Raw genomic sequence first — 25190 nt, forward strand, 5'->3', positions numbered from 1 at the left:
GAGTATAATGATTTCTGGCTCATTTCCTGGTAAATAAATCACAACATAATGCAACAAAGTGTATGTGAATTATCTCAATAGATCAGCCAGCATCTACTTTATTTCTTTATCTATTTTATGTTAGTATTTCTCACTTTTTTTCTGTTTTTCTTCTACTTTAATATATATTACTCTGTTGTGCTTGCCTTTTCTGTGAGTAAATAAGTAACATTTAAATATAAAAAAGATAACATAAAAACACAAAAGCAGAGATTGTGGTCAAATTATATTAAATTGAAATAAATTTTGTATGAAAGGATGTAGACCAGCAACAACTACTGCTCTGCCGCGATACCCAAGCTGTAACAATCGAATGACAATAAAGAATCTTGAAACCTGAACTTGACGTTTTATTTACATTATTTTAAGATGTCAGAAGTATGTATCATTCATGAGCAACTTGATTCTTTGTCGTAAACCAGAAGAACCGATTCCTGTTTGAAGGAGCTGAATTCTTAGAAGGAGCAGGACTTTATTTTAATGGGCACAATATGCATAAAAAGAGACTAGGATCATACCACTATGTAAAGACAGGGAGTGTAGCAGTGCAGACCAGATATCTGGAGAGAGCTGGACTACGATTTAAACTACAAGTATGTCAGGAATAAAAATGGAGAAATCCGCCAATTTAAACAGTCACAATGTTCTGGATTAGTTTTTCATCTACTTGATTTGTGTGGTTCCTTCATTATTGCTAGAATTTTGTAAAACCTAAACATTGAAAAAAAAAAAAAAAAAACATAAAAAAACTAATGGAAACGTTTACACTTTGAAAACCTGGCAAATATTTCCAAACTGTTTTTATACCTTGTCATGTGGTGGTCTTTCAGACATCTTGATATAGAAGTATATCACAAAAGTGTAATGGAAACACTTTCTCATTTACACGTCACTGGATGTGCTGTAGGGAGTCAAGTGACCTGTTCATTTCAAGTAAAGATGGCTTCTGGTGTATTTCGTTTGGCAACTGAAATATCTGCTCCAAGACTAAAACACTTTATGTCTCTCACCTCAACAAAGTGAAGTGTAATGGAATGAAACTGTACAAATATTATGGTTTATTGGCTAAACATCATTCAATGAAAACACCTGCAAATTGCAATTGTACTTTGTCAAAATTGTAAAAAACTGTCGCTTTGATTTTGTGAAAAACTGTCATGAAAATGCAGCTTTTATTTTCCAATTAAAAACATAACAAAACTTAAGCCTTGAATTTCTCCTCGGGGATAAATAAAGTATCTTTGATTTGATAAAAAAAAAAAAAGCAATCTTTAAAAAGTGACCGACAAACAAACCACTCAAAACTGCTAAAAAAAACTACAAAGAGTCATTTTGGAGCCGACTCTTCTTAAGGGAGCCTATGTCAAAACAGCCAAATCTATAGTAGGAGTTGAACTTCCCATTAGTACACAGAAGGACCACATTGTTTTGATAAGTATATACATTAAGAAGTAGTTGTACATTAATTTATTATTTTTCACAGGATGTGTTTAAAGTGCTTCCTTGACTTTTGAAAGGACTGTCCCTTTACCCTGTAGGCCCATTTAGTGATCTGTTCACATCTGACGCCCAACCTGGCGCGACTGGAACACATCATTCTCCGTTATTTCTCCCAGTACTGCCAAATCGCAGGATGCTCATAAATGTAACCAAGTATAAGGGAAAGTGATACACTTTTTGAAAAATGCTCTTATATAATTGGTATAAATCAATGTTTTTGAGCCACAAACCCCAAGATAAAAGTTTGCCCTTCGCAACCTCCACAACAACTGAGTGGTTAATGGTATGACAAGTCATCTGATGGTCATCCTGCAGCAATCCTCTACATATAAGGCCTAAAAAACTGAAACTAGTTTTTTGTGGATTAAGTTAAAACACCCTTATTCTGAAAAATAAAGTTTTCTCATTACGATATGGACATATTTGGAATTTTAAAACAACACAATTACTTTGTTTCTGGACACGCGTGGTGAAACTTAATGTTAATTAATAAGGAATATAAAGTCTTTTCTGGTGGATTTTGTTTGGCTTTTATGTACAAGAGTTGATGGGAAAAGTAAAATTTCTTAATTAATTTTGTATTGTAGCATCACAGGTTGGCAGGTGTATTAGATCCATAACTTTCACTATGAACTATGACTGTATTTATTCAGGGGATGACAAAACATTTATCTGCATCAATATATCAATCATGTGGTCAATAAGCCAATGAAAATTATCCAAAATGCAAACACTGTTTAAAAAAAAAAAAAAAAATCAATACAATAACCATATATGCAATTTTATTTTTGAAATGGTTGTATTTGAGTTTCCCGGGACGTCGCTTTCCATTTATCACCAGTCTGTCTTTGTTGTAGTAATTTATTTGATTTTTAAAAAAAATTAATTTAAATAGCTGACGTCAGCAATAAAAATTGTAATTCATATTCTAGTTGCTTTTAGAGATTTTGATATGGAGTTACTCTTTCCTATCTGTCGATAGACCCTAAATAGAATCAAATGGAAATTAGATTGTAACTTAATTTGAGATCTCAGCAAAGATTAAATCGCTATTGATTAAAGCGATTAAATATTGTTATCAAAATGCTGAAACACAAGGCCGAATTATCCAATGGGCAGTATGGGCACAGGCCAGGGGCCCCGCACCCACTTGGGGCCCATGTGGGCATGAAAAAAAAATGTACATAAACACCAGCTAGTTACACCGCAATGTCTAGTGTATTGCTATTGGTACCACTGGCTGAGAGATGTTAGAAATGTTGTTTCACGGTTTATTAGTCACAATTTTCACAATGTTGCGGTGGGAAAGGGGGCCGTTGGAACACTGGGCCCAGGGGCTTGTGCACTTTTAATCCGGCCCTGCCGATTTACACTCCCAGCATAAAACCTCTTTCCTCACACACCCTCCCATCTAGTCTGAGGCTGTTTGTCCCAGCTCATGTCCTGTAGCAGAGTCCTGGGAGTTTCATGTTTGTCCATGCTTCTACCAGGTGCTTTTTTTTTTTTTTTTTTTTTTTTTTGCTTTGTGGTTGTAGATCTAGCGAATCTTTGACGACTGATACACATTACTGCCATCTAGCGGTGGAAAGCGACAACAGGTTTAAAATGTTTTTCTGGTGCTTATTGCAATTTTAACATCCCCCTTAAAAGCCACAGACTTATTTATTTATTTTACAATGATTTGTCAAACCCCAGAAGTGATCATAGGACCCCCAGTTTGGGAAAAAAAACCAGGTATGATTGGTCCTGTATGGTTGAATTTATGCTCAGCAACCAACTTCGTGCCTTTTCAGCTCCTCTAAAAGCGGTTTTGATGCTCCTGAACAGAGGCGGAAAAACACTGGATCTCACACCAGTCAATATGCTGTAATGGGCCATGCTGGTGTGATCGACCAATGACAAGAGCGGCGGGGAAACACTACAGAGCGCGCGCCAGTGCAGCTTGAATAAAGGCAGGCAATGTGCATGAGGGGAGGGGAGGGGAAGGGAAGGGAGGGGAAAAGGGGGACGTCCGAGGCTGGGCTCGGCTACGGGAAAACGAGGTGGGGGCGGAGCCTAACTCTGAGCGTCTACGCATTCGTGTGTTTCCTCGCTCACCCCTCCTCCTTCCATCCTCCCCACCCCCACCTCTGCTGCCCGCCCCCCTTCCTCCACCAGCAGCTTCCCCCCCCCCCCCCCCCCCCCCCCCCCCCCCCCCCCCACCGTGCTGCCCGCCCCTGAGTCTGGAGCAGCAGCAGCAGTGGAAGCCTCACTGCCTCTCCTCGCCTCACAGTGCGGGAATATAGCAGCGGAGAGCAGAATGGATACGGAAGGGAGCCAGAGCAGCCTGTCCTCCGGCACGGACAACTCCCCCCACGACCCCTGGTAACAGCCTCAGCCTGCCCGCCCGCCATTCGCTCGCCTCCTGGCCCGGTTTCACTTCACCTTGGACTTTAGTTGAGTTCAGTGCGGAGCGAAGCCGCGCCGAGACAAAAGACAAGCACGCTGCGTGTGTATGTGTGTGTGTGTGTGTGTGTGGGATGGATCCACTCAGTGGAGGAGACACAGACGCACCGCTGCTTTCTGTCTGTCCCCCCCGCACCACCACCACCACCCCACCTCCAACAGCACCCCCCCTCCTCGCTTGTTTGTTTATTTATCGCGCTTTTCCTCCAGAAGGCCACATTGCAACTTCTCCTCCATCATCTGGAAAATGCTCTCCTTTTCCCTCTAGAGGATTATAACGGCCCGGCTGGCCGATGGGAGACTTCGCAACATGGCCGATGCTTATCCTTCTTACTTTATTGATGCCATATTACACACAATTCCTTCTGATTTCCTCTCTAATGTTCCCATGATGTGCTTTATTGTGTGACTCACGGCTTGTATTTCTCTCATTCAGCAAAATGTTCATCGGGGGTCTGAGTTGGCAGACAACACAAGGTGAGCTGTCCCGCACTCTACTTTAACAAGTCTGCATGACCCCCCCCCCCCGTTTTCTGTTTGTTTCCCTCTAATCGCTTTTATTTTCCATGTGAGGGTTGTTGAAGTTCAGCAGAAACACTAAATAGTTAAATCAAAGCCTTCTATTCACCGAGGATCAGCTCTCGGGATTTAGACTTGCCGAGACGCAGGAGATTAAGCCTGGAGAAATGGTGCACATACGACTTGTCTGCCTTTCCACCATGTGCACTCCTTACACTGGTAATAACCGAGGAGGACACTTTGGAGTAAAAGTAAACCAGTGTTAAAGCAGAAGTTGGGCTCTCCTGTCGTTTTCCTTATTGCTGCGCTCCGCTGAATCCATTCATTTATTTTAAGAGGCACGAGCGCAGGCTGGTGCGTGGATCCAGTTTGTTCTTGCAGCGATGGCCCGGGTTGTTATCCCGCTTCTGCTGGGTTAGAAACAGCAGTCCTGTTTGTGGAGCTGTTCTGCTGAATGGCCAGTTAAACCAGTGTGGAACCCGCGGGAGGACTGGAGGGACACAAGCAACGTGGTCCACCCCGACCCCATTGTGTCTCTCCGGCCACTGCGAGCCTGCCCCCCACCCCCCTTCATCTCACGGGGCCTGTCGGTTAACTCTTCATCCCTTTGGTTTATTTAACATGATTTCCTCGATGCTTTTGCAGAGGGCTTGAGGGAGTACTTCTGTAAATTTGGCGAGGTGAAGGAGTGCATGGTGATGCGGGATCCCGTTACCAAGCGGTCGAGGTAAGAAGGAGGCGTGTGCGCCCAGCCGTCCTATCACTGGATGCCTCACGCGCGTCCATGCTTTTCCTTCAAGCTGCTGAAGTTTGTGTTCTGATTGTGTGTGTGTCTGTGTGTTCTTGCTTCTTCCTTTGCAGGGGGTTCGGCTTTGTTACGTACGCAGAGCAAGCTGGAGTGGAAAAGGTTTTGGCGCAAAACAGACACGAACTGGATTCCAAAACGGTGAGATTTGGTTGATTTTTCAAGTTTTTAATTTGGGCTCCGTTTGTCTGACTTTGTTTCCTGTTATGAGGGGGTCCGTGCAGCTTGTTTTCTTCTGCCTCTTGGTGCATTTTGCCTCCCACCTTATGGCTTGTAAAGTTTAGGAGTGCGTTTTGGAGCAGCCACCCTCCTCCTCCTCCTTCTCCTCCTCCTGTCTGCTCATTTCCCCCTCCAAATCCCGGTTCAGGGCGCCAACATGAAAGCGTTCTTTCTTGGTCTTCATTGCCATGGTTACCTGGGGATCTGAATGGGGTAGGAGCCCCTGCAAAACCCTCACAGGTTGTATGTGGAGCAAGGAGCTCACAGTTTTTTTCTTGTTCTTTGCCTCCTAGAAAATAAAAACACTTTAAAAAAAAAAAAAAAGTGGCAGCTTTTAGGGTTTTGAGGGGAGGACACAGTTGTGGCATCAGATCCCAAACTGATTCAGGCAAAGTGTGAGCTGGAAGTGAGTCTCAGCTGCATTTAAATATTAATGCAACTTTTAGGTTAGTAGAGATTGCGTTTATACGGCTTCTCTGATTGGAGGTTTCGGGGAAATTTCCCCTCCTTCTTCACTGACGCATGGAAATTCAAATGTGTGTAAATGGGACAAATCACTTGCCAGATAGAGGTCATACTCACTGGGAAGGTAATGGCAGGAAAGTGCATGTGAATCCCAGTGGTTTGTTTGGTTAGAGTCAGAGCTGCAGGGCTTTGATTTGAATATGCATGAAGGTGTGAATGTCGCTGTCTTGGTCGTATAGATTGGTTGTAGAAGCAGAGACTGGGTGTGTCTTCGCCCAGCTTGTGGTCCTTCCAAACCACATGTACACACACACACACACACACACACAATAGGATCATTTGAGAGTAAAAATCAGTGGCACAGAAAAGGCAGCAGAGCCCAGGGGTGGGGGGGTAGAAAGGTAGGGTTGGTTAGTTGTTGGAGCAAGTCTGTTGTCGGTGGTGACGCCAGCCTCTGGAGGCAGTGCTATAACTGCACAACCCAGTGGGATTTATGTCTCCATAACAACTTCTCAGCTATTTTGCATTAACTTAAGGAACCGGGCTCGGTCGGGCAGCAAAGCACCGACACACACAGATAGTGTCAAGTTGTTTACTTTGTGTGCGCACCTTATAATCTGTTCTTTGGTAGTTTAAAGCAGCACTTTTCAAATACTGGAAATGAATGAATCTCTGTTCAGCGGCTGTAAGATTCATCGCAACACGACTGCTGCTGTTTGCTTCAAAGTAGCTTCTAAGCAACTGCAAAGTGTTACTCAGTGAGTCATATTACCTCTTAAAACTAGGTACTGCTGAAGTGTTCGACAGCCAGACCGTGTGTGTGTGTGTGTGTGTTGCAAATGTGCGATGTGAAGACTGGTTTGGTGGTGCTTGTGGGAGCTCAGCTTGGCAGGCCGCTGGTGGGGTAAGGCGGTGCCTTATTATAAACCAAAATACAGTTTAAGGCTAAACAATAATAATGTTATTGGATCTAATGCAACTATGGTTGCTCAGGTTGTTTTGGCAGCAGTCTGGGAGGCAGATAAGACGAAGGTGTACACACACACACACACACTATGGCATTATTTATCCGACCACTTGCTTTTGAGAAGGACATAGTTGCCATTTTGCTGTTCTGCCATGGAAATAATATTGATTTTCATTTTTCTGGAAGAATTAACTCATTTCCCATGCCTTCATTGTTTTTAGACTATTTGAAATCTAATTAATCAAACAAATAAATAGAAAAATATAATAAGATGAGCATTAAGTTTTATTGTTAGCCAAAATCCTTTAACGCGGTATCCTGCTATGAGTTTCTGCAACACTCCTGGACCGTCTCGCCACACTATTGTTTGATCAGACCAGAGAAAGACGTTCCTGGCTGGAATGAGGAAGAATATTCAATGTGTGATGTTTTTGCCCTGTAATGCTGAACACTTGGTTTGCGAGAGGAACAGGAGCTGTGAAGGGACAATAACTGGTGCAAAGGTCCGCGCCGCTGGTTAAAAAGTGGCATTAAACATTTACAGTCCTGTTATATCCTGTATGGTTTTTAATCCATCCTCAGAAAAAGGAAAATCTCGGGCTAAACATGAACAGAAGGTTACAAACGCCGTCCATACCTGTGCTGCTTAACAAACCGGAGAACAACAAATGTGGGATTGTCTGTTGTTTTCAGGGAGAGGTCTGTCGAGGTTGTTATTTTGGTTGGAGGTTAGATTTCCTGTCAGGGCAAAGTTTGGCCTCAGGGCTGTGATGTGCAGTTGTGTATCTCTGGACAGAGAAGAAGGGCAGAACTGGTATTTGTTTTCTCTGAAATGCTTTACTGGAACCAGTAACAGGAAAAGGAGAAAAACAGAGCAGAAATTCACAGAAAGGTGACTCCATCTCGTTACGGAGATCTACCACACGCTTTGACTTGCAGTTTTATTTGATGGACTTTTGCATCCAGTAATCTTAATTTGGTGTTATTATTTATCAAAGCCTCAATATGATCTCTGTACGTAGTATATTTGAATATTTTACATGAGTAAACCCAGCTGCTGAATGTTGTTGCTTTTGGCACAAACATCTGTGAGGGTACAACCGTATGCATCGGCAGGGTCTAATAAAGCTTTTTTTCTGGAGCTTTGTCAAATGTGGCATCCTGGATGGCTACTGGTCCAACACCTGGCTACTCAGATACTCGCAGCGACTCTTCGTTTCTGACTGGAAGATTAGCTGGTAGTGCTGACATGGACAAAACTGAAGGTTGGAGTTGGGGGGTGGGGAAGGTGGAGCATAAGAGAGAGACGAGGGAGGCCTGGCTCCTGTGCCGTAATTAGTATGGATCTGAAAAGCAACTAATCGGATTGAAGGAAACAAACTGGATTGGGCTTCTGAGGTCCATGCGCACCATCAGATCTGTGGATAAAGCTCGGGCCTGCTCTGAAGGTGGATCCGGGACGCATTCGGTATGCTACGTGTGCGCAACCCACCCCACCATCCACTAGTTTAGCATGAGGAAGGTTAAAGGGTTGGGGTTGGGGTTCCTCATTAGCGTGCTTCGTTAACTAATTACAGTTGGGCAGATTGACCCTGCTGGCCTGAATCCAAACCAAGTCTCCTTCCCTCTGTCTGCGGGTCGTATTGACAAGCCAACTCCTTTTGTCTCCTCTTGTGTTTATAGCTTTTTGTTTAGCTGATATTGATTAGGCTGCAATAACGGGGTAGCCTGTGGTTCCTTTTCATCAGTGTGGGTGTTTGCCATTTTGCTGTGGGAACGTCTTGGCAGGTCGGCCAGCTTTAATACGTCTGCATGTGAGGGCGTGTGGAAGCGGCACATCAACGTATGTGTGCACGAGTCTGTGCTCTTGCTTGTTTAATTGCATATATATGTCACAGTGTCAATATGTGCTGGTGTTTACATTTGTTCTGGATTATGTGGGTGCTCCAGAATGTGTACGTATGCGTGCCGGTGGGGGTAGCACAGGAGCCCCAGTTCCTCTACGGGCCCATCTGTTTTGCCCTCTTTGTCCCGTTAATTAATGAAATCAGAGGGGCATCCTGCTGGGACGGCCCTGCTGCACCGCTCCTCTGGACAGGCCCACTTTCTCATGGCCTGACTCTCTTCTCCAAACGAATGCCTTCCCTTTCTTCCCCGTGCTTGCCCTCCTTCTTCACTCCCACTCATTGATCCCCACATTATCCATCAACCCAGTCTATTGAGTTAACTTTTGTTTTTATTATTTTTCTTTTCCAGTTTGTAACACTGGTGGATGCTCTGCGCCACGTGAGGTGATTATTGGTCGTAGTTTAGAGTAGTGTTTACAAGCTAAACCACTAAAATCATATGTTAGGCTGTGCTGTCACTGTGCTGCTTAGACTGAGCAGAGGTTGGATGTCATGAAGCAGGATGTTAGTCAGACCATTTCACCAACACTCGGCTGGAACTCTTCTCTGTCAGGCTCGGAAGTGCAACTTTTTTCATGAGTAGTTACACTTTCACCGGTCTGATTGGGACTGCTACATGGCCGAGCCTCTTCTCGGATGTCAAGTGTCTGAAGAGCAATGTCTGAGTGTTGCAAACAGTGACCTGGCTAAGTCATTTTACTTATTGCTTCGTGGCCTAGCTGTCTTTTCCTTGAGGCTACTCTGCCACTCTGATAGATGCTTTAGATTTCGTTCATTATTGCCTCCTTCTGAGAACAGCCGGATGTAGAAATGACATTTTAGACATTTTCTGTTTTTTGTTGAAGTGGAATGATTCTTCTTAACAGCATGGCATGGCTGTAGCTGTAGTAGCTCTGCTACAGATATTGCATTAGGTCTAACCTCGTCTCCGTATTTTAAGAACTTTTACTGGAATTACTGGTTTCTTTGTCACAGTATGAATGAGTACAAATGAAGTGACGGGTGTCTGTGTGTTTAATGTGTCTGGTGGGATTTCACCGTTTTAAAATCTGTGTGTTGCATATCACTGTTCTCCCGCTCCATTTAGCAGATCATGGAAGTTTGCAAGAGCCTGATTCTCAAATTCAGCTCATGGTGTTAACTAAGCTAAATGTTGCTTATGACGCTCGTGCTTGTTTGCATTTCTTTTCTGTTGACTGCGGTAATCGTTATGTTCCATGTTAAATGTGAGCTGGTTTGTGACTGTCATCACTGTCAGCCTGCAGACTCTGTCTCTGCCACGTAATCAGGCAACTCTGGTCCTCTTATGTTAAAGCAGTTAAAGGCAGGTGGGCTGACCTGAACATCTGAGGCCGGTCAGATTGAGCCATAATGGACACACTGCCAACTTTGCACCATGATCAGTCTTAAATTCAAAACTCCTTTTTATTCATTGGCCTTTCTCTTTGCTTGTTGTTTATATGAATTTTGGACTGACATTTTCCTTGTATTGTTTACAGAAACAAGGAGATTCTCCCCTTCTTTCATGCACCCCGATAAAAGACAAATATCATTATCATATATTTGAAGTATAAAGTTGTCCCAGTGAGCAGGGATCCTGTGTGAGAAAAGCTGTGTTGCCTTTGTTTGTGACGGCGTTCTGTTGTTGCACTGCTGTTGCAGCTAGCCGCTGGTGGCTTTGCGTGTCCTTGTCGCCTTTGTCTTTGTGTTTAGACCAGCTGGAGGTGACATGACTCTTCTCATCTTTGCATCCCACTTCAAGGTGCAAAGTCCTTCTGCAATCCCTTCCAAGGGCGCTGCAGCTGCATCTTAGTTACACAGTGCTGTGCTCTCGAAGCACTGGTAAATGCGAGGCACTTAAAAGCCCTCATAGGATGTATTTTCCAGTGCACGCTTCTGATTTGTCATCAGAAGCGCACAATTACCACAGAAAAGATGTGCTGGGTGTATTGTCCACATTATGAGTAAATTATTTTTAGGCTCCTTTTTTAGTTGCTAATATCAATTCAGCATCTTTAATAGTGTCTGAGTGAGACACGAGGGGCTTTGCTCCACATCCAATTATTACAACAGAGATGGAACTCTAAGACTATAATACACCAGGAGGTCCTGTGACCTGAAACCATCTCTCTCGTTGGCTTGAGAGTGAATAACAAGAGATTCTGCACAAATTTAAAATGCCAGGCCAGGCTTTGCATATTTAGCATTATTAAAGGCCAGCTCATTCAAAGCTCATTTACTTCTAATTTTATCTGTAACCTTGACCATTGCTGAGACATTCCAGTGGGAAGAAATACAGATACAGTGAAATCTGACTAATCAAAACGGAGCTTGCCAGAATTTGTGAGATTAAAAAAAATAAATAAACATGCATACATTTTTTTAAATGTATTTATCATATGTAATGCTAATATTTGATTCCAGGCTGCCCTCTGACTTGTTTGTGGCTGAGATACGTCGTGTTGTGTCTCAACACACAATTCTGAGAAAGTATTGATGCCTCACAGTGTATTTAGTTCTTCTTGCCTGTTTGTTTGCCTGGTGTGTTTGGATTTGTGGTGGCTTGCATAAACAAGGGTCTACTATACATATTCGCGGATTAGCATAGGCTCTATTTCTGGATCTTAGTAGTCTTTCACATGGGCACAGACTTAGACGCTCTGTGTGGTAACTAATTCTAGTTAGTTAACAGGGTGATAATTCACTGATTCGCTTTACACAAGCAGGAGATGGGCCACTGATCAACATATATGAAGCAAATACAGTTGCATGCTAAAATAAATAATATTTTGCTTGTGGGCAAGAAGATGTGATAAATATGACATTTCCTTTTTACTGGAAACTTTGAAACGATGACACATTTCTGTTTGTATTACTCATATTTATGGTGTTGGAGAGTTTAATTTTAAAACCTAGTTTAGTTTAGTGGTGCTCTTTGTTTGTTATTAGTGTTGGCATAAATTTTTTATGCCGCTTAGCTGCTCCAAAATCCTCAATAAAATCTGTTCAGTGTTTTCTTATTGAGTTGTAAAGAATTTAATGAACACTAAACATAAATGATGTGCTCGTATAAATAGTAAACAACCAAGAGGGAGGATTATTATTTGAATACTTCATGCTGGATTCAAAACGCATCTAAATTCATCTCTCCCCTGCAGATCGACCCAAAGGTGGCATTTCCCCGCCGGGCCCAGCCTAAGGTGAGTACCCCCTAATGGGGTTAACAGCAAGAAGTAGTGATGATGTCATATGTCAGCCATAATCCCTCAGTCTTGGTTGGCTGGGATTAAAGTCAGGCACATGACCAAGCAGGAGTTACTGTCCACTTGTTCAGCCTGACATCGTGACCCTGTGCTCCAAACCCTGACCCCTACGCTTCCCCTATAAACACACATATATACATTTGTCCTCTGGCTGACACATAGATAAATGCTTGTACTCATTACTTACCTGTGTATACTCTTACAGACTCCTTAGGGGGCTAACGTTTATCTAAATATGCTTGAATAGTTAAAAACAAACTTTTAAAAAGGGTTTTGATTTGATAAACATCAACCAGCATAAAGTTTTTGAATCACAGACATCTTACCTTCCACTTAATGTTATTGATGAAAGATACCTTCTGCTTCTTGTGTTGCTAGCTGGTGACCAGGACAAAGAAGATCTTTGTTGGAGGATTGTCAGTCAATACCACCATCGAAGATGTGAAGCAATACTTCGACCAGTTTGGAAAGGTAAGCTGTTCACAAGCCTGCTGCAGTGGTTCTTTTTGTTTAACAAAACCAGGTGTTTTCCAGCACCACATTTGAGTTTATTTGATACTGGTTTTGCCCTGCGATGGACTGGCGAGCTGTCCAGGGTGTACACTGCCTTTCGCCCAAATACTGCTGGGATAGGCTCCAGATTCCCGCGACCCTGAATTGGATTAAGCGGATAATGAATGAATGAATGATACTGGATTTAGCTTTTTATGGTATTGTGTTGCCAGTTATTAGCTGTACTTGTCCTTTACATTTGAAGAATAGAAAAGTACGTGCATTTATTAGCTATTTTGACTGTTCAACCATTGGCTAACAGTATTTGTATTTTAGCCAGATCAATCCATTTGGTCAGAGCTTCTAGCAATTTTAGCTAAAAGCTAAGCTGTGATTCTAGCTAAAATAGTTAGCATCAGCTATTTTAGCTGAAAGCTCTTTGATGCTATTTCTAGTTTTTTTTTTTTTTTTTAGCTTTCTACAGTGTTATAGTGTTGAATACTCATCAGACACATAAGCGGTGTCATTTTTTTATCACCTAAAAGCATGTTTGAGTTTTCCAGCACTCTCTACATTTGGTTTCCATGGTGATGGAAACAATTGGTTTTAGAGAGTTTTTTCAACTTCGAAATTTTAGAGACGTCCCGGGGGAGGGACTTGGTGATTGGTCATCTTCTCTCGGTTGTGCACGTTTACCTTAAGAAAGCCACGCCCACCTTCACTGCTCAGTATAACTACTCCGAGCAGTTGACCAATCAGACACAGCCTGCAGGCAGGCATAGGGCGGAGCTTTCTCTGTTCGCTTGTTTCTGGCCGAGACTGATCTGAGAGGATCAATAAATAAACATAAATGAAGGGGTTTGTGAAAAATGCTTGATTATTTCTTGCCTTTCAAGACTTGCATATTAAAATAAATTAGACTGAAATGTGCATCATAGAGACACTTTAAATCAGGGGTGTCCAGCTCTGGTCCTCGAGGGCCAGGACCCTGCAGGTTTTCCATGTATCCCTGCTGCAACACACCTGACTCAAATGAATCAGGGATTGTGCAGAACTTCACTGGCTGTGTTGGAGCGGGATACATGGAAAATTTGTAGGACAATGGCCCTTGAGGACAGACTTTGGACACCCCTGACTTAAATAGTTAAAATTGTTTTAGTAATTTCAGCTAAACAAAATTTGTGATTCTAGAAACATTACCAAGCTTAAATAGTTAACTTTAGCTTCTTTAACTTAAATTGTTGAAACAGATAGCTTTAGCTGTTTTAGCTAAAGACTATATAGCTAAATTAAGATTGTTGCTAAATTAGTTAGCTAGTTACCCTTAGCTATTTAGTTATAGCCGTATGATAAAATTTAAACTATTTGAATATTTCCATGGTTTTGTATGCATTTCTTTTCTCACCGAGTTCTTATACTTTATTTAACTTGCACTTTTCAACTCGCGGAAGTGTAGCCACATAAAACAAAACAAAAATAATGAAGAAAGTTTAAGTCATTACCTGCTTGCTATTTTGACCCCCTTTTTGGCAAATTGCGCTTTAAAAGTTGTCATTGCTGATTGACTACTAATGTTTGCTCTTGTTGCTTTTTTTCTCCATTTTAATCATATCGTAATGGCTGTTTTACTTGAGCTTTTAAGTCTTTCTATGTATCCTATGTCAGCTGTGGAAGTTAATCCTGGTGAACGTATCTGGTTTGTCCATTTGACATCTTTTAGCTTTTCTATTAACAATAATAATATTGGTGGCCAGAAGGTTTAGCTTATTTATTACCTTGCCTTACCTCTTACCTTATTTATTTTGTTTCACTGCCTTCCATCTTTATGCAAGTTGTAAAACAACAAAAAGAGAAAAAAGAGAAGAAAAACAGTAGACAATAAAAGTGATGAAGAGGACTAAGACAAGAAATATCCTGTGTGGCCAGTTCTGAGTCTTCTTACTCAGTTTGTTAGTTTATCTCCTTTGTGTGCTGTTTTGCTCTTTTCTAATCACATTTGAGTGTTTTTGGCCTCTGCGTTTGTCCTGTTTAGCTTCTTTGAATGAAATTTGGTGAAAGGCACAAACCCATGCTGTGGAGACAGATGAGTGGCTGGGGGAGAGGGAGGAAGAAAAAGAGGCAGGAGGGGAAGAGAAGAGAGAGATGGCAGGGGACTGAAAGGAAAGAACTAACCCCCCACAGAGAGAGAGGGAGGGGATCTCAGAAAAGGTTGAAGGGCACAGAAAAGGGGGATGCTGAGAGAGTGAGGCGCAAAAGTGACACGTAAAGGGGAACGTCAATCTGATGGGTCGCAAATATATCAAAGTATCTGTAATGCATGACATTTGGGCTACTTTTTTTTAACAAACTACACTTAAAGGGGATTAGGAGTGTGTTTGAGGAGCATTCGGGGTTTTCAGTGTTAACTAATCAAATGCAACAGCTGCTCCTGTAACAGCACCCCTCCACTCCCCCCTGTTCCCCACCTCACCCAAAATCAGTACTTCAGACACCCTCCTATTCCACATAAGCATCCCCAGCTCCAGCCCCTCTCTGCTTGTTGCCGTGGTGACCTGGCTTCGCCCATTGTCCTGCTGTAATCCAGTGTATTTTTGTTTCCTTTAAAAAAAAAAAATGTGAGAGAAGTGTGCATTTGCATGAATGGAAAGACGGGTGTGTGCGCGCATGGAAGTGTGACAGTGTCATCGTCATGGCTGCGGATGGAGGCGAGCTTGCATACATTTGTGGAGACACAGACAGACAGTAGGGCTCACAGGCAGCGATCCAGTTGTCACAAACATTAAGTGTGTGGTTCTGCTGCTGTCGGTGAGCAGGACGGTCTGAATATGAGCACGGCTTCAGGATGTTGGCCTAATGGGTTGGAAGAAATTAACAGCATGAAGCTCCTTCTGCCTCATGTCTGGCTGTGTTTTCTCTCTGTTGGCCTCTGACTCATGCTTGGTGCGTTACTGTATTTCAGGTGCTGGTTCAAATTTAGATAATGTCTATTAATTCTCTGCCGTAAAGCCTGGTAAATGTGGAATTACGTGTGTGACCATCACACTCATTCCGGTGGACGTTGTGACATGTGTCTTGTTTCGTGAATGCGGTTTCTAAAATGGCAGTTTGCGGCTCTGTGCCGAATCAGTTCTCTCTGGCGATTACAGACACTCATATCTAAGACAACACTCCCTCCGCAGGATGAGGGAATATTTGGGCTGTTTGGACACGTGAGACCAAAGCTGTATCATGGATAGCGGCAATCCCACAGTGCATTCCTGCTGAGCAGGAGGTATTTCTTGTTTATTATCTGAGCCTGGTTACAAGGTGCAGGTTTAGATGGAGCAGGACTCTGTGTCCTGTTTATTTTTATACTGTGGCACCGCCTTGCAAGGAAAACACAGAATGCACTCTGTGTTTTATTCAACTCTTTGATTGGTGCCGGAGTTTATTTTTTTCAATACACATCTCAAAGTAGACCTTAACGCCGCTCGGTTGACACATCAGGTGTTTTGGGCCAAACCGAGGAGTCGAAGGGTTGGCTTTATGCGTGGTTTTGAACATAATAAATCAGACTTACTATTACTAAATGTCTCCAGGCCAAGAAGACTGATGCTATCTTGTTTGTATGAAAACTGAATCTGAATCTGGTGGTTGGAGATCCTGTAATCTCCTTTAGCCGAGTGCAAAGTTGACAAAAGACTTAAAATACGACCTGTCTGAATGACAGAAATGTGTTTTAAGTTGGTAATCGAGCATGCAATTAGATAAATTGATGATTAGCATTTCAGGCTTTTCGGCTGTGCAGTCAGTTCTCCTAAATCCAAAGGAAATCTCTGTTCCATGCCTTCTTATCCTGCCTCTGCACTGCATACCTGAAAGGACCTTACAGGAAAAACTGTGATTCAACCCTCCCACCCCCCCTCAGGTACTTCTAATAAAATGAGAGGATATGTTCGAGCAGCGAGCAAAAGGAAGGAGTGGATAAGATGAAAAATGCAGCATGGACAGAGCAGACGGGAAAAGTTGGGACTCCACTCACCCATGTGAGCTGGCGATTAGAAGGCTTGACTGAACACTTTGTCTGCTGGCCTGTTTAGAGAGAGATGGCCGGAGAGCCAGAGCGAGAATGAAAGAGGGAGATGTGAGGAGACAGCAGGGAAAAAATGTGAATGCCACCTTTCATAATCTCGCAAAAAAAGTGTAATGGACTTGTCAGCAAACACTTGTTCTTCAGACAATGGCTTTACGCTTGACTTAAAACGGGATATTTTTAAGGCTGTGCTCAGCAGCGCGGGATCTCGGCTCAGCCTTGTTTGGGTACATCTGAGAATGTCAGAACTTGAGAATATGACCTTAACTTTTCCTCACTGCCTTCATGCAACGCAGTGCAGTTAGTGACTGAGCCGCTGCTAAGCCAATCTCAGTCTCCTACAGCTATCCAATCAGATTGTTTTACAGCACCCTGGGCAGTGGACATCGTGAGAGTATCTTCTTATTGGTTTTGGCAAAGGCAAGGGACCACAGCATAAGCTCACACACGTGACGGGATTGTTTGCATGTCTGCACACCATTGTATTCTCATGGAAGACAATTAGCTGAACCACATTAGCATTTCTGTGCAGGGTATTATCTTTTTTCTTTCTTGCTTGGAAAATGTGCCAGCAAAAGCGGCACAGCTCGAAATATCTGGCTGGCACCGTTAGCCATCTCCTCCAAGAAGAGATGTTGCTAATGCTAAGTGGAGGGCTAGCTGTGTGTGTGTGTAACCTTACTCTAATGATAACATGTTGGCTTGCAGCTGTCTACCTAGTGTTCTCTTCCCCAGCTCTCTGCTGTGTCATTGAGTTTGGACGACCGGAAAGGCGGAAGACATGAGGGGAGAGGAGATGAAGGGGGAGGATAAAAACTGAATGAAGGACAGAGAGGAGCGAGAATGGGGGGGGGGTATGTGTGTCCAAGCTATATGATGACAGGGATGAGAGTCAGGAGGGTTGTGGAAGTAACCTTGATCCTGTACATGTTTATCGAACAGCAAGTGTGTGTGTGTGTTTTTCATGTGAGATAAGTGTTAGAAATCAGATGGCCGGTGCATCCAGAGGCCTCTGCCACTCATGTTACCCTGGTTTAAGTTTCATTGCTTATGGCCTAATGAAAATAGCTGTGTAGTCATGCTCCACACGCGTGTGTCCATGAAATCTAAAAAAAAAAAAAAAAAAAGCAAAAAGGCCGTTTCAGATTTAAAAGCAGAAAAGTTAAGATTTCCAGGCCTTGGTTTTGCCTTCCCCGTGTGCCTCCTCATGCCGTCAGAGCCGTCGAGCACAAGCTGCTAACTTTCCTGCCAGTGAAGGACAAGTGAGGGAGGAGGTGGGGGAGGAGGTGGAATATGAATAGGGCAGTGGAGTGAGTGCAAAAGGAAAGAGGAGGGAGAGGGAGAATAAAAGAAGAGCACGCTGACAAAGACCCCAGCTCACTTTGTTTTCTATTCTATAATACTAACCCCCCCCCCCCAACAGATTTTCTATCTGTCATCAAAACTTTACCCTCTACTGATTTCATGAAATCATCCTAGCATTTGTCAGTTTCTCCTTCTCTCCCTTTCCGACACTCTTTTTCTCTCCATCCTATTCATTAAAATGAGTTTGGTGGTGGTGGTGGGGGGGGGGGGGGGGTGGCAAGTTCTTCTAATTGAAATTCTTTACACAGTCTCCATGGGGATAGTAAACTTTACAGAGAGAGAGAGAGAGAGAGACAGCGAGGGCGAGCAAATGAAAGCGAAAGAGGTGAAAGAAAGCAGGACAGTTTGCGAGAACTCAAGCAGAAGGATTTTCCTCATCATCTCTTCAACATTCACTCCTGTTTCAGATTAAACACACACACACACACAGCGCACCCCCTTCTTCCCTGATTTCCCCATCGCTCTCTTCCTTTCTCGCCCTTTCAGTTTTCTACTTTGTCACCTGTCACCCCCTCCCTCCCTCTCTCTCCCCTCCACCCTCTCCATCTGTTTTCCCGTCTAACTCCGATGCTAAAGAGGGACAATGGCACCCCATGCTGGGTAATGATGTGTGAGTGGTAATATGTTGAAGCTCATGTATTCTTTGTTTTCATAGGTCGATGATGCCATGCTCATGTTTGACAAAACAACCAACAGACACAGAGGTAGGTGAGCAGAGTCATATGCACGCTCTCACACACACACACACACACACACCCATACAAATGACAGGAAAAAACAGCGTGACAGTCATTGCGAGAGCATCTGCAAACAAGGCTGTGTTTTTTCTGCAATCACGTTTAGTCCATTTATCTCTGTCCTCTCTGTGGGTGAGGGGGAGGGGGGGCACGGCCTGCTGAGGGTCATCCCACAGGGTCAGGATGGTTACTGACAATGATGTAACTTAACAAGACAGGTGAAGAAACGTGGAGATGTAGAAGAGCAGAGTTAGATAAATAAATGTGTTGCTGATGATGTTTGGAGAACCCCGCCCTCTGATTGATGGGCACAACACGCAAGGGTCGCCTTGTCTCCTCAGCGCTTTGGGTCATGGCGGCTGAAGCCGTTACTTCTTATGTTAAGACAAACGCAGCCTTTAGATAATTTGGTCCATCTCTGTTTTCGTCTCCAGGTTTTGGTTTTGTCACCTTTGAGAACGAAGACGTTGTGGAGAAAGTTTGTGAGATCCACTTCCATGAGATCAACAACAAAATGGTACGTCTCTGAGCAAGAACATGGCTCATCCTCATGTTCAGGTTGTCTGGCAGGAAGAACGATGGGATCCGAAGTCCTGTTTTTACTTTGTAGCTCCTGCACTGATCTGCATGTACGCTGTCATTTAAATAGATTTGAATTGTGCATGTAATGCATATCCGGTGGTCTTCTGCTACCTGCAAGTTGCTTTGGATGGAGAACTCTACTAAACGACTAAATGTAAATGCTTATGTAAATGTAGGTGGAGTGTAAGAAAGCCCAGCCCAAGGAGGTGATGACGCCAACAGGCTCAGCCAGAGGCCGTTCCAGAGTGATGCCTTATGGGATGGACGCCTTCATGCTGGGTATTGGCATGTTAGGTAAGATAAAATATCAGTTTGACAAAATTAAAAGAATACAATGTGACATATTGTGTAAACAAAGCGCTTTTAAGAGGATATCTACAAGTACAGCTTAAACTTTACATGATTGGAAACTGTTTTTAATTCCTCAGAAAAGATATTGACAGAAGAATTTTTATAATTACATATTAAGAAAATAAAGAAAAAGGAAGAAATATGTAGACAAGCAATAGTGTATCTAAAATATAGTCACTTAAATGTAAGCTGGAGTAAAAAAAAAAAAGTACCTTTCTGTGTTGATTTCATACTGTAATTCCCACATGAATAATTCAGCTGAATTTAGTGAAACTAATCTCTCTGGTTTGGTTGATGTTTCATCTCTGATGCATTTAAACACAGAAGTCACGCGTAAAGAGATCTTATTGGAGGAGAAGGATGTTTGAAGAGATTTTCATTGAGAAAACAAACCTATTGCTTCTTTCTCCGTGGTTGTTTCACTCCCTCTACTGGCCATTTCAGAGAGTAATCTGATGAGTAATGCTTTAAGTCTGCAGATGTCACCTTCTTGTATTAGGTGCAGCTCATATCTCATTTCTCTGATTAATTGTAGATCCATCAACCCTGAGCTTCACTTGGAAGCATTCAAAATGGAACCAAAATGACAGAATTACTAAACCTTCCTGTCCTAGTACTCAGTTTTATTTATTTACTTCCATCCATGTATAAACATAACACTGAGAGGAGACCAGTGAGCTTTCCTTTGCAGCATATGAACAGATTGCTGCACAATACAAGTTATTATTTGTCTTTAATCAGTCATGTTTTACTAAAAGCTGATTATGTTTTATCTTTTTAACCAGGTTACCCAGGTTTTCAGACTACTACCTACACCAGCCGCAGTTACTCTGGAATTGCTCCTGGATACACTTACCAGTTCCCAGGTAAGTCCCTGTAAAGCTCAAACACAGCCGGCTCTCTGTGGGTCTGCAGACAAGGGCAGAGGAGTTATAAAAGGATACAGGCTGCGGCATGTAGTTGATTCAAGTGTGGGACATGAAAGGTGTGTGAACATCAGCCATGCGGATGGATCTTTTCCTCTCTCCCACTCATGCACACACAAACAGTCAGAGCTAAAACCGCCTTCGTTTCTGGCTGCTTGTAGATTAAAGTGAAATCTTAAATGTTTCTGTCTGACCTTTTGGAGTTTCCTCTCTTTTCCTAATCGTCTTCTTCTGTCTTACACACAGACTGTTGATGTTTTGCTGCTGATTTGCTGTTTTTCTCCAAAATATTCTGTTTATTTGATCTACTCATGGAGCCTCCTTTCATGTGGCCATGCTGCCCCCTCCCCCTTCCTCTGCTCCTACCTTCCTGCTTGTCCTTGCAGCACTTTTTTTTTTTTTTTTTTTAACCTCCTTTGCTTGTTCATTTGTGTTGGCGTTGACTGTGTGTGTGGCTTTGTAGTCTGGCCGGTGACTGTATTTACAAGGCGCTCTCTCTTGACCTTCTCTGTTTCTAGAATTCCACTTAGAGAGGACCCCCCTCCTGACATCATCCCACCCCCCTGAGCTGGCAGGTCAGTAGCTCCGTACTTCTCCAAAAGTCAAGAGAGGAAAAACAAACACATTTAGCAGCAGAAAGTCAAACTCAACTGCGTTCGCTTGATGTCTCCGCTAAAAGAGATCACAGAAACCAGAAAACCTTCACAAAGCCTCCTGTTTCTCTGGTCTCCTGGTGTAGATGTGAATTAAATTGTGACTTAATTTAATCCCCAACAGCTAGACGGCTTAGGTTAGCATAAAGACTAGAAAGGTAACTAAATCCACCTACACACCTCTAATGCTCGCAGGGTGGCATGTTACCTCTTGCCTGTAGTTCATTGAACTGACTCAGTGTGAAGACATCTGTAGAGAAAAGTGACTCTACAAGCTGTTCTTTAACCCTTTGATGCAACGTGGACCCTTGTTTAAAGGCTTTTTTCTGGTACAGGTAGATGCATGGGTGTGGATTAGAGGTGCCACAAATAATTGACTTATCGCCAATTATTTGGTAATTAGTTGACTAACTGGATCATATGTAAATTATAGCTTGTGCTTACATAAACATCATTAGATTCCAGCTTGAAGTGTTTTTTCCTCAGTGTTATGTGCTATGTATTAATAAAGACATTCATGACATGTCATTCAACAACTTGAAATGAACTTTGCAGCTTGTAGTAAAACAGAGAAAACACGGTGCGGTGAGTTTAGGAAAACAAAAAAAACTTCTTTTGTCAGTGGCATCAAACGCAGCTACATCTATAGGTACGGAATAACGCTATAAAATCCAATGAGGTCGGCACCTGAAACAAAAAATAAAATTCATTTTAGCTCACGGTTGACGTTAATGTTAGCAGTTGATTATTAGTGTACTGAGTGTTCCCCTTTACCATACCATACGATGTTTATTTATAAAGCACTTTAAAAAACAACATACAGCTGACATACAGTGCTGTACAGAAACAGCAACGATTCAGTTTCTTTGCCAGAAACTGAATCATTTGCAACGTTCTTCCTTGTGCGTCGCGGCCGTAGCACCGTGGAGGGCAAGTTCTACCTTACAGATTTGGCACTGGACACGTGTCTCTTTCATTTTTATTCAATGCCCCCAAACTGTCGAGCTTCGTTGATGGCTGACCCTGATTTCCACGAATGTGCATATGTGTGAAGGACAGAAAGCCAGACGAGGCAGTGGAAGGTACCGTGGGAGTTTTGAGAGGAAAAAACCCCAAAAAGTTTAAACTATCTATACGATTCGTTGATTAATAAATTAATCGTTGACTGTTTTAATTGTGGAGGACTAATCAACAAATCTTGGCAGCTCTAATGTGGATTTTATATTTACAAATTAGTCATTGAGTCATCCAATGGTCACTGTACAATAATTAAATAGATCTTAAAATGTTATATAAGCACATATATTATAATTACCTAGTTATTAAGCCTCATTATAAAAAAGGCAACCAATGATACAGCCATTTTAAAAAAAATGTATTTTAGTTTATAGATATTTTCATCAAATAGATAAAAAAAAACTACTAAGAAAAGTATTGAAAATAAAATAAAGCATCCTTGTACACGTGGCATCATTTTTAAATAATTCATGCAACAAGAGGGCTAAATTCAAATAAGGATTTTGTTTGGGTTGCATTTACAAAGTTACGCTGAGTCATGATGACTTTACAAGACTCCAGCTTAGACCGAAACTAGACAATAAATAATCTTTTACTTTAAGAACAATAAAAAAAAAAAAAACAAACACTGACTACTGTCCATTTTTGTCTTTCCTCACTTTCATCATGTAACAATCAAATTAACACATGATTGATTGTTTAATGTACATATAACGGCACGTTTTGGAGTTTGCTATCAAAAGATAAAAGCGGAACAAATGGGAAAAACTGATTTTTTAAAAGGGACATCATTATCTTCTTCCAAAGGAACTTTTCCAGCACATTTCTTATCACAAGCAGGATTTTAGGATGTAAGAGACCCCCGGACTGCCTCTCATCTTCTCTGACCCTTAAGAAGACATATTTATTTGCAAAAAGACTTTAAATGATTAAAAACGCATAGCTAGGTGGGACAAGTCCTGAGCCTTTAGAGATGTTTTGGGTGGATTTACCAGCAGCTCTGCTGTTAAATCTACAGTGGTATCCTTGCATCCTATCTGGAAACAACATCCACATTTCTTTTCTTCAGTTCCTAAAGCCAGATGTGATGAAACGCTGAGACTGGTGCCTTTTATCCCTTTCACCAGTTGGATTTAAATGTCATGGCAGATGTGTGAGCAGATGTAGATTCACCCACACTGAGCTGTAGATTATTGCTTATGATCTGATATAAGAGTTATGCGCAATGACTCATTTGTGCAATAATTTGTTTTGTTGTATAATCCTCAGCCATCCCCCTGACTGCATATGGACCAATGGCAGCTGCAGCAGCCGCAGTAGTTAGAGGTAATGTGTGTGTGTGTTTTGAATATTTGTGTGTCTCGCATAGAGTGTTTGCACAATGGCCTGTTTAAACAAATAAAAGTATATTTTTAGATGTGTGTGTGAAGCCCTCTGGTGCTGAAGCCTGACTCCTCTCTCCTGCCTCTCAGGCTCCACCCCTTCACGCACAGCTGGCTTCCTGGGTACCAGCAGCCCCGGACCAATGGCTGAGCTGTATGCTGCAGCCAATCAGGATTCAGGAGTCAGCAGCTACATCAGTGCTGCTAGCCCCGCCCCTAGCACAGGGTTTGGTCACAGTCTCGGGGTAGGTCACCCCACACACACACACACACACACACACACACACACACACACACACACACACACACACACACACACACACTTTAATGCATGCAAGGCTGCACTTATGTATTCAGTAAGATGAGTATTGGTCTTTGTTTACGTGTCCTCAGGGTCCTCTGATTGCTACTGCATTCACTAATGGCTACCACTGAGAAGACTCAGGTCTCTGAGGATTGGAGGGCTTCTCCTCTGCTGTCGAGTTAATCAGAATGCTGGCTGCCCACTGATGGCACAAGCTAATTGGCTGGCCACACGCTCTACCAGGCTCTCCGGGCTCCACGTGGCTCCACCCACCGACTGAATATCTTTTTAAAAACCAGAACTCTTGTTTTGCTGTACTAATCTCACTTCAACATAACGTTCCCCCCCATTTCTCCTCTTTTTATCCTCATGTAGTGTAGCAACGTAGATTTCCCCTCAGTTATCCGCTTCTGTTCTTTCTAAAAGCCGAGAGAAGACAACTGCTAAAAAACAAAAGAAAAAAAACCAAACAACTCTGAGAAACCGTCACCTTTCAGTAAAACACAGAGAATTATCTTCAGTTTTTATTATGATATATTCCAATGTGATACATCATTTCATCATGAAATCCTTTCAAGCCATTACTCATGTGAACATGGGTTAGATGGGTCTGAGACACATTTTTAACAAAGGAAGAACAAATCCCACAAAGTCCTTTTTTTACAGTCAAGTGTCACGGAAACATGGATAATAAAAAAAACTAAAATGTATATTTTGGTAGTCTTTAAAAACAAAACCTTTGTAATATTGTTATTAATATTGACATAATAATGATAATCTGTATGGTATTTTAACTGTAATTGGTTTTAAAGCAATGTTTTTATGTCTTCCTGTAAGATACTGTACATAGACTCGGGGTGGGGTGGTGGGGTTACTGAACCGGCTGGCATGTCATTGGTTGGTTTAGAGAGGGTTAACGGCATTTTGACTGGATGCCATCTGCTACTATCTGCTCATGTCACTGCTTTTCATCTGTGTGCGTATGGCGTGTGTGCGCACACCGGGGGCCAGTCGCAGCGCCGTCGACGGAAGCTGTTGACGAGTACGTTTCTCTTTAACAGTTTATGTTACAAGTCATCCCGTTCACTTCACATCGTGAGAAAGCAAATTTGAGTCTTGCATTTTCATGAAAATGACGTCAGTAAACACGATGGACTTATGGAAGAAAACCACGCTTAGA

General features: G+C 42.4%; 1 protein-coding gene across 1 annotated transcript; it reads left to right on the forward strand.

The window, feature by feature from the left end:
* The first annotated feature begins 3785 nt into the window (after positions 1–3785).
* LOC306757627 (RNA-binding protein Musashi homolog 1) lies at positions 3786–25190 on the forward strand. The gene is made up of 14 exons (XM_079242738.1): positions 3786–3903; positions 4421–4461; positions 5149–5230; positions 5365–5449; positions 12025–12066; positions 12508–12600; positions 18714–18762; positions 19230–19312; positions 19554–19671; positions 20514–20594; positions 21173–21229; positions 23594–23650; positions 23797–23951; positions 24100–25190. Exons 1-14 carry the CDS (start codon positions 3839–3841, stop codon positions 24139–24141), a joined length of 1050 nt encoding a protein of 349 aa, XP_079098864.1. The 5' UTR covers positions 3786–3838; the 3' UTR covers positions 24142–25190.

This window comes from Telmatherina bonti (assembly GCF_933228915.1).
Source record: "Telmatherina bonti genome assembly, chromosome: 6".
Classification (NCBI taxonomy): domain Eukaryota; kingdom Metazoa; phylum Chordata; class Actinopteri; order Atheriniformes; family Telmatherinidae; genus Telmatherina; species Telmatherina bonti.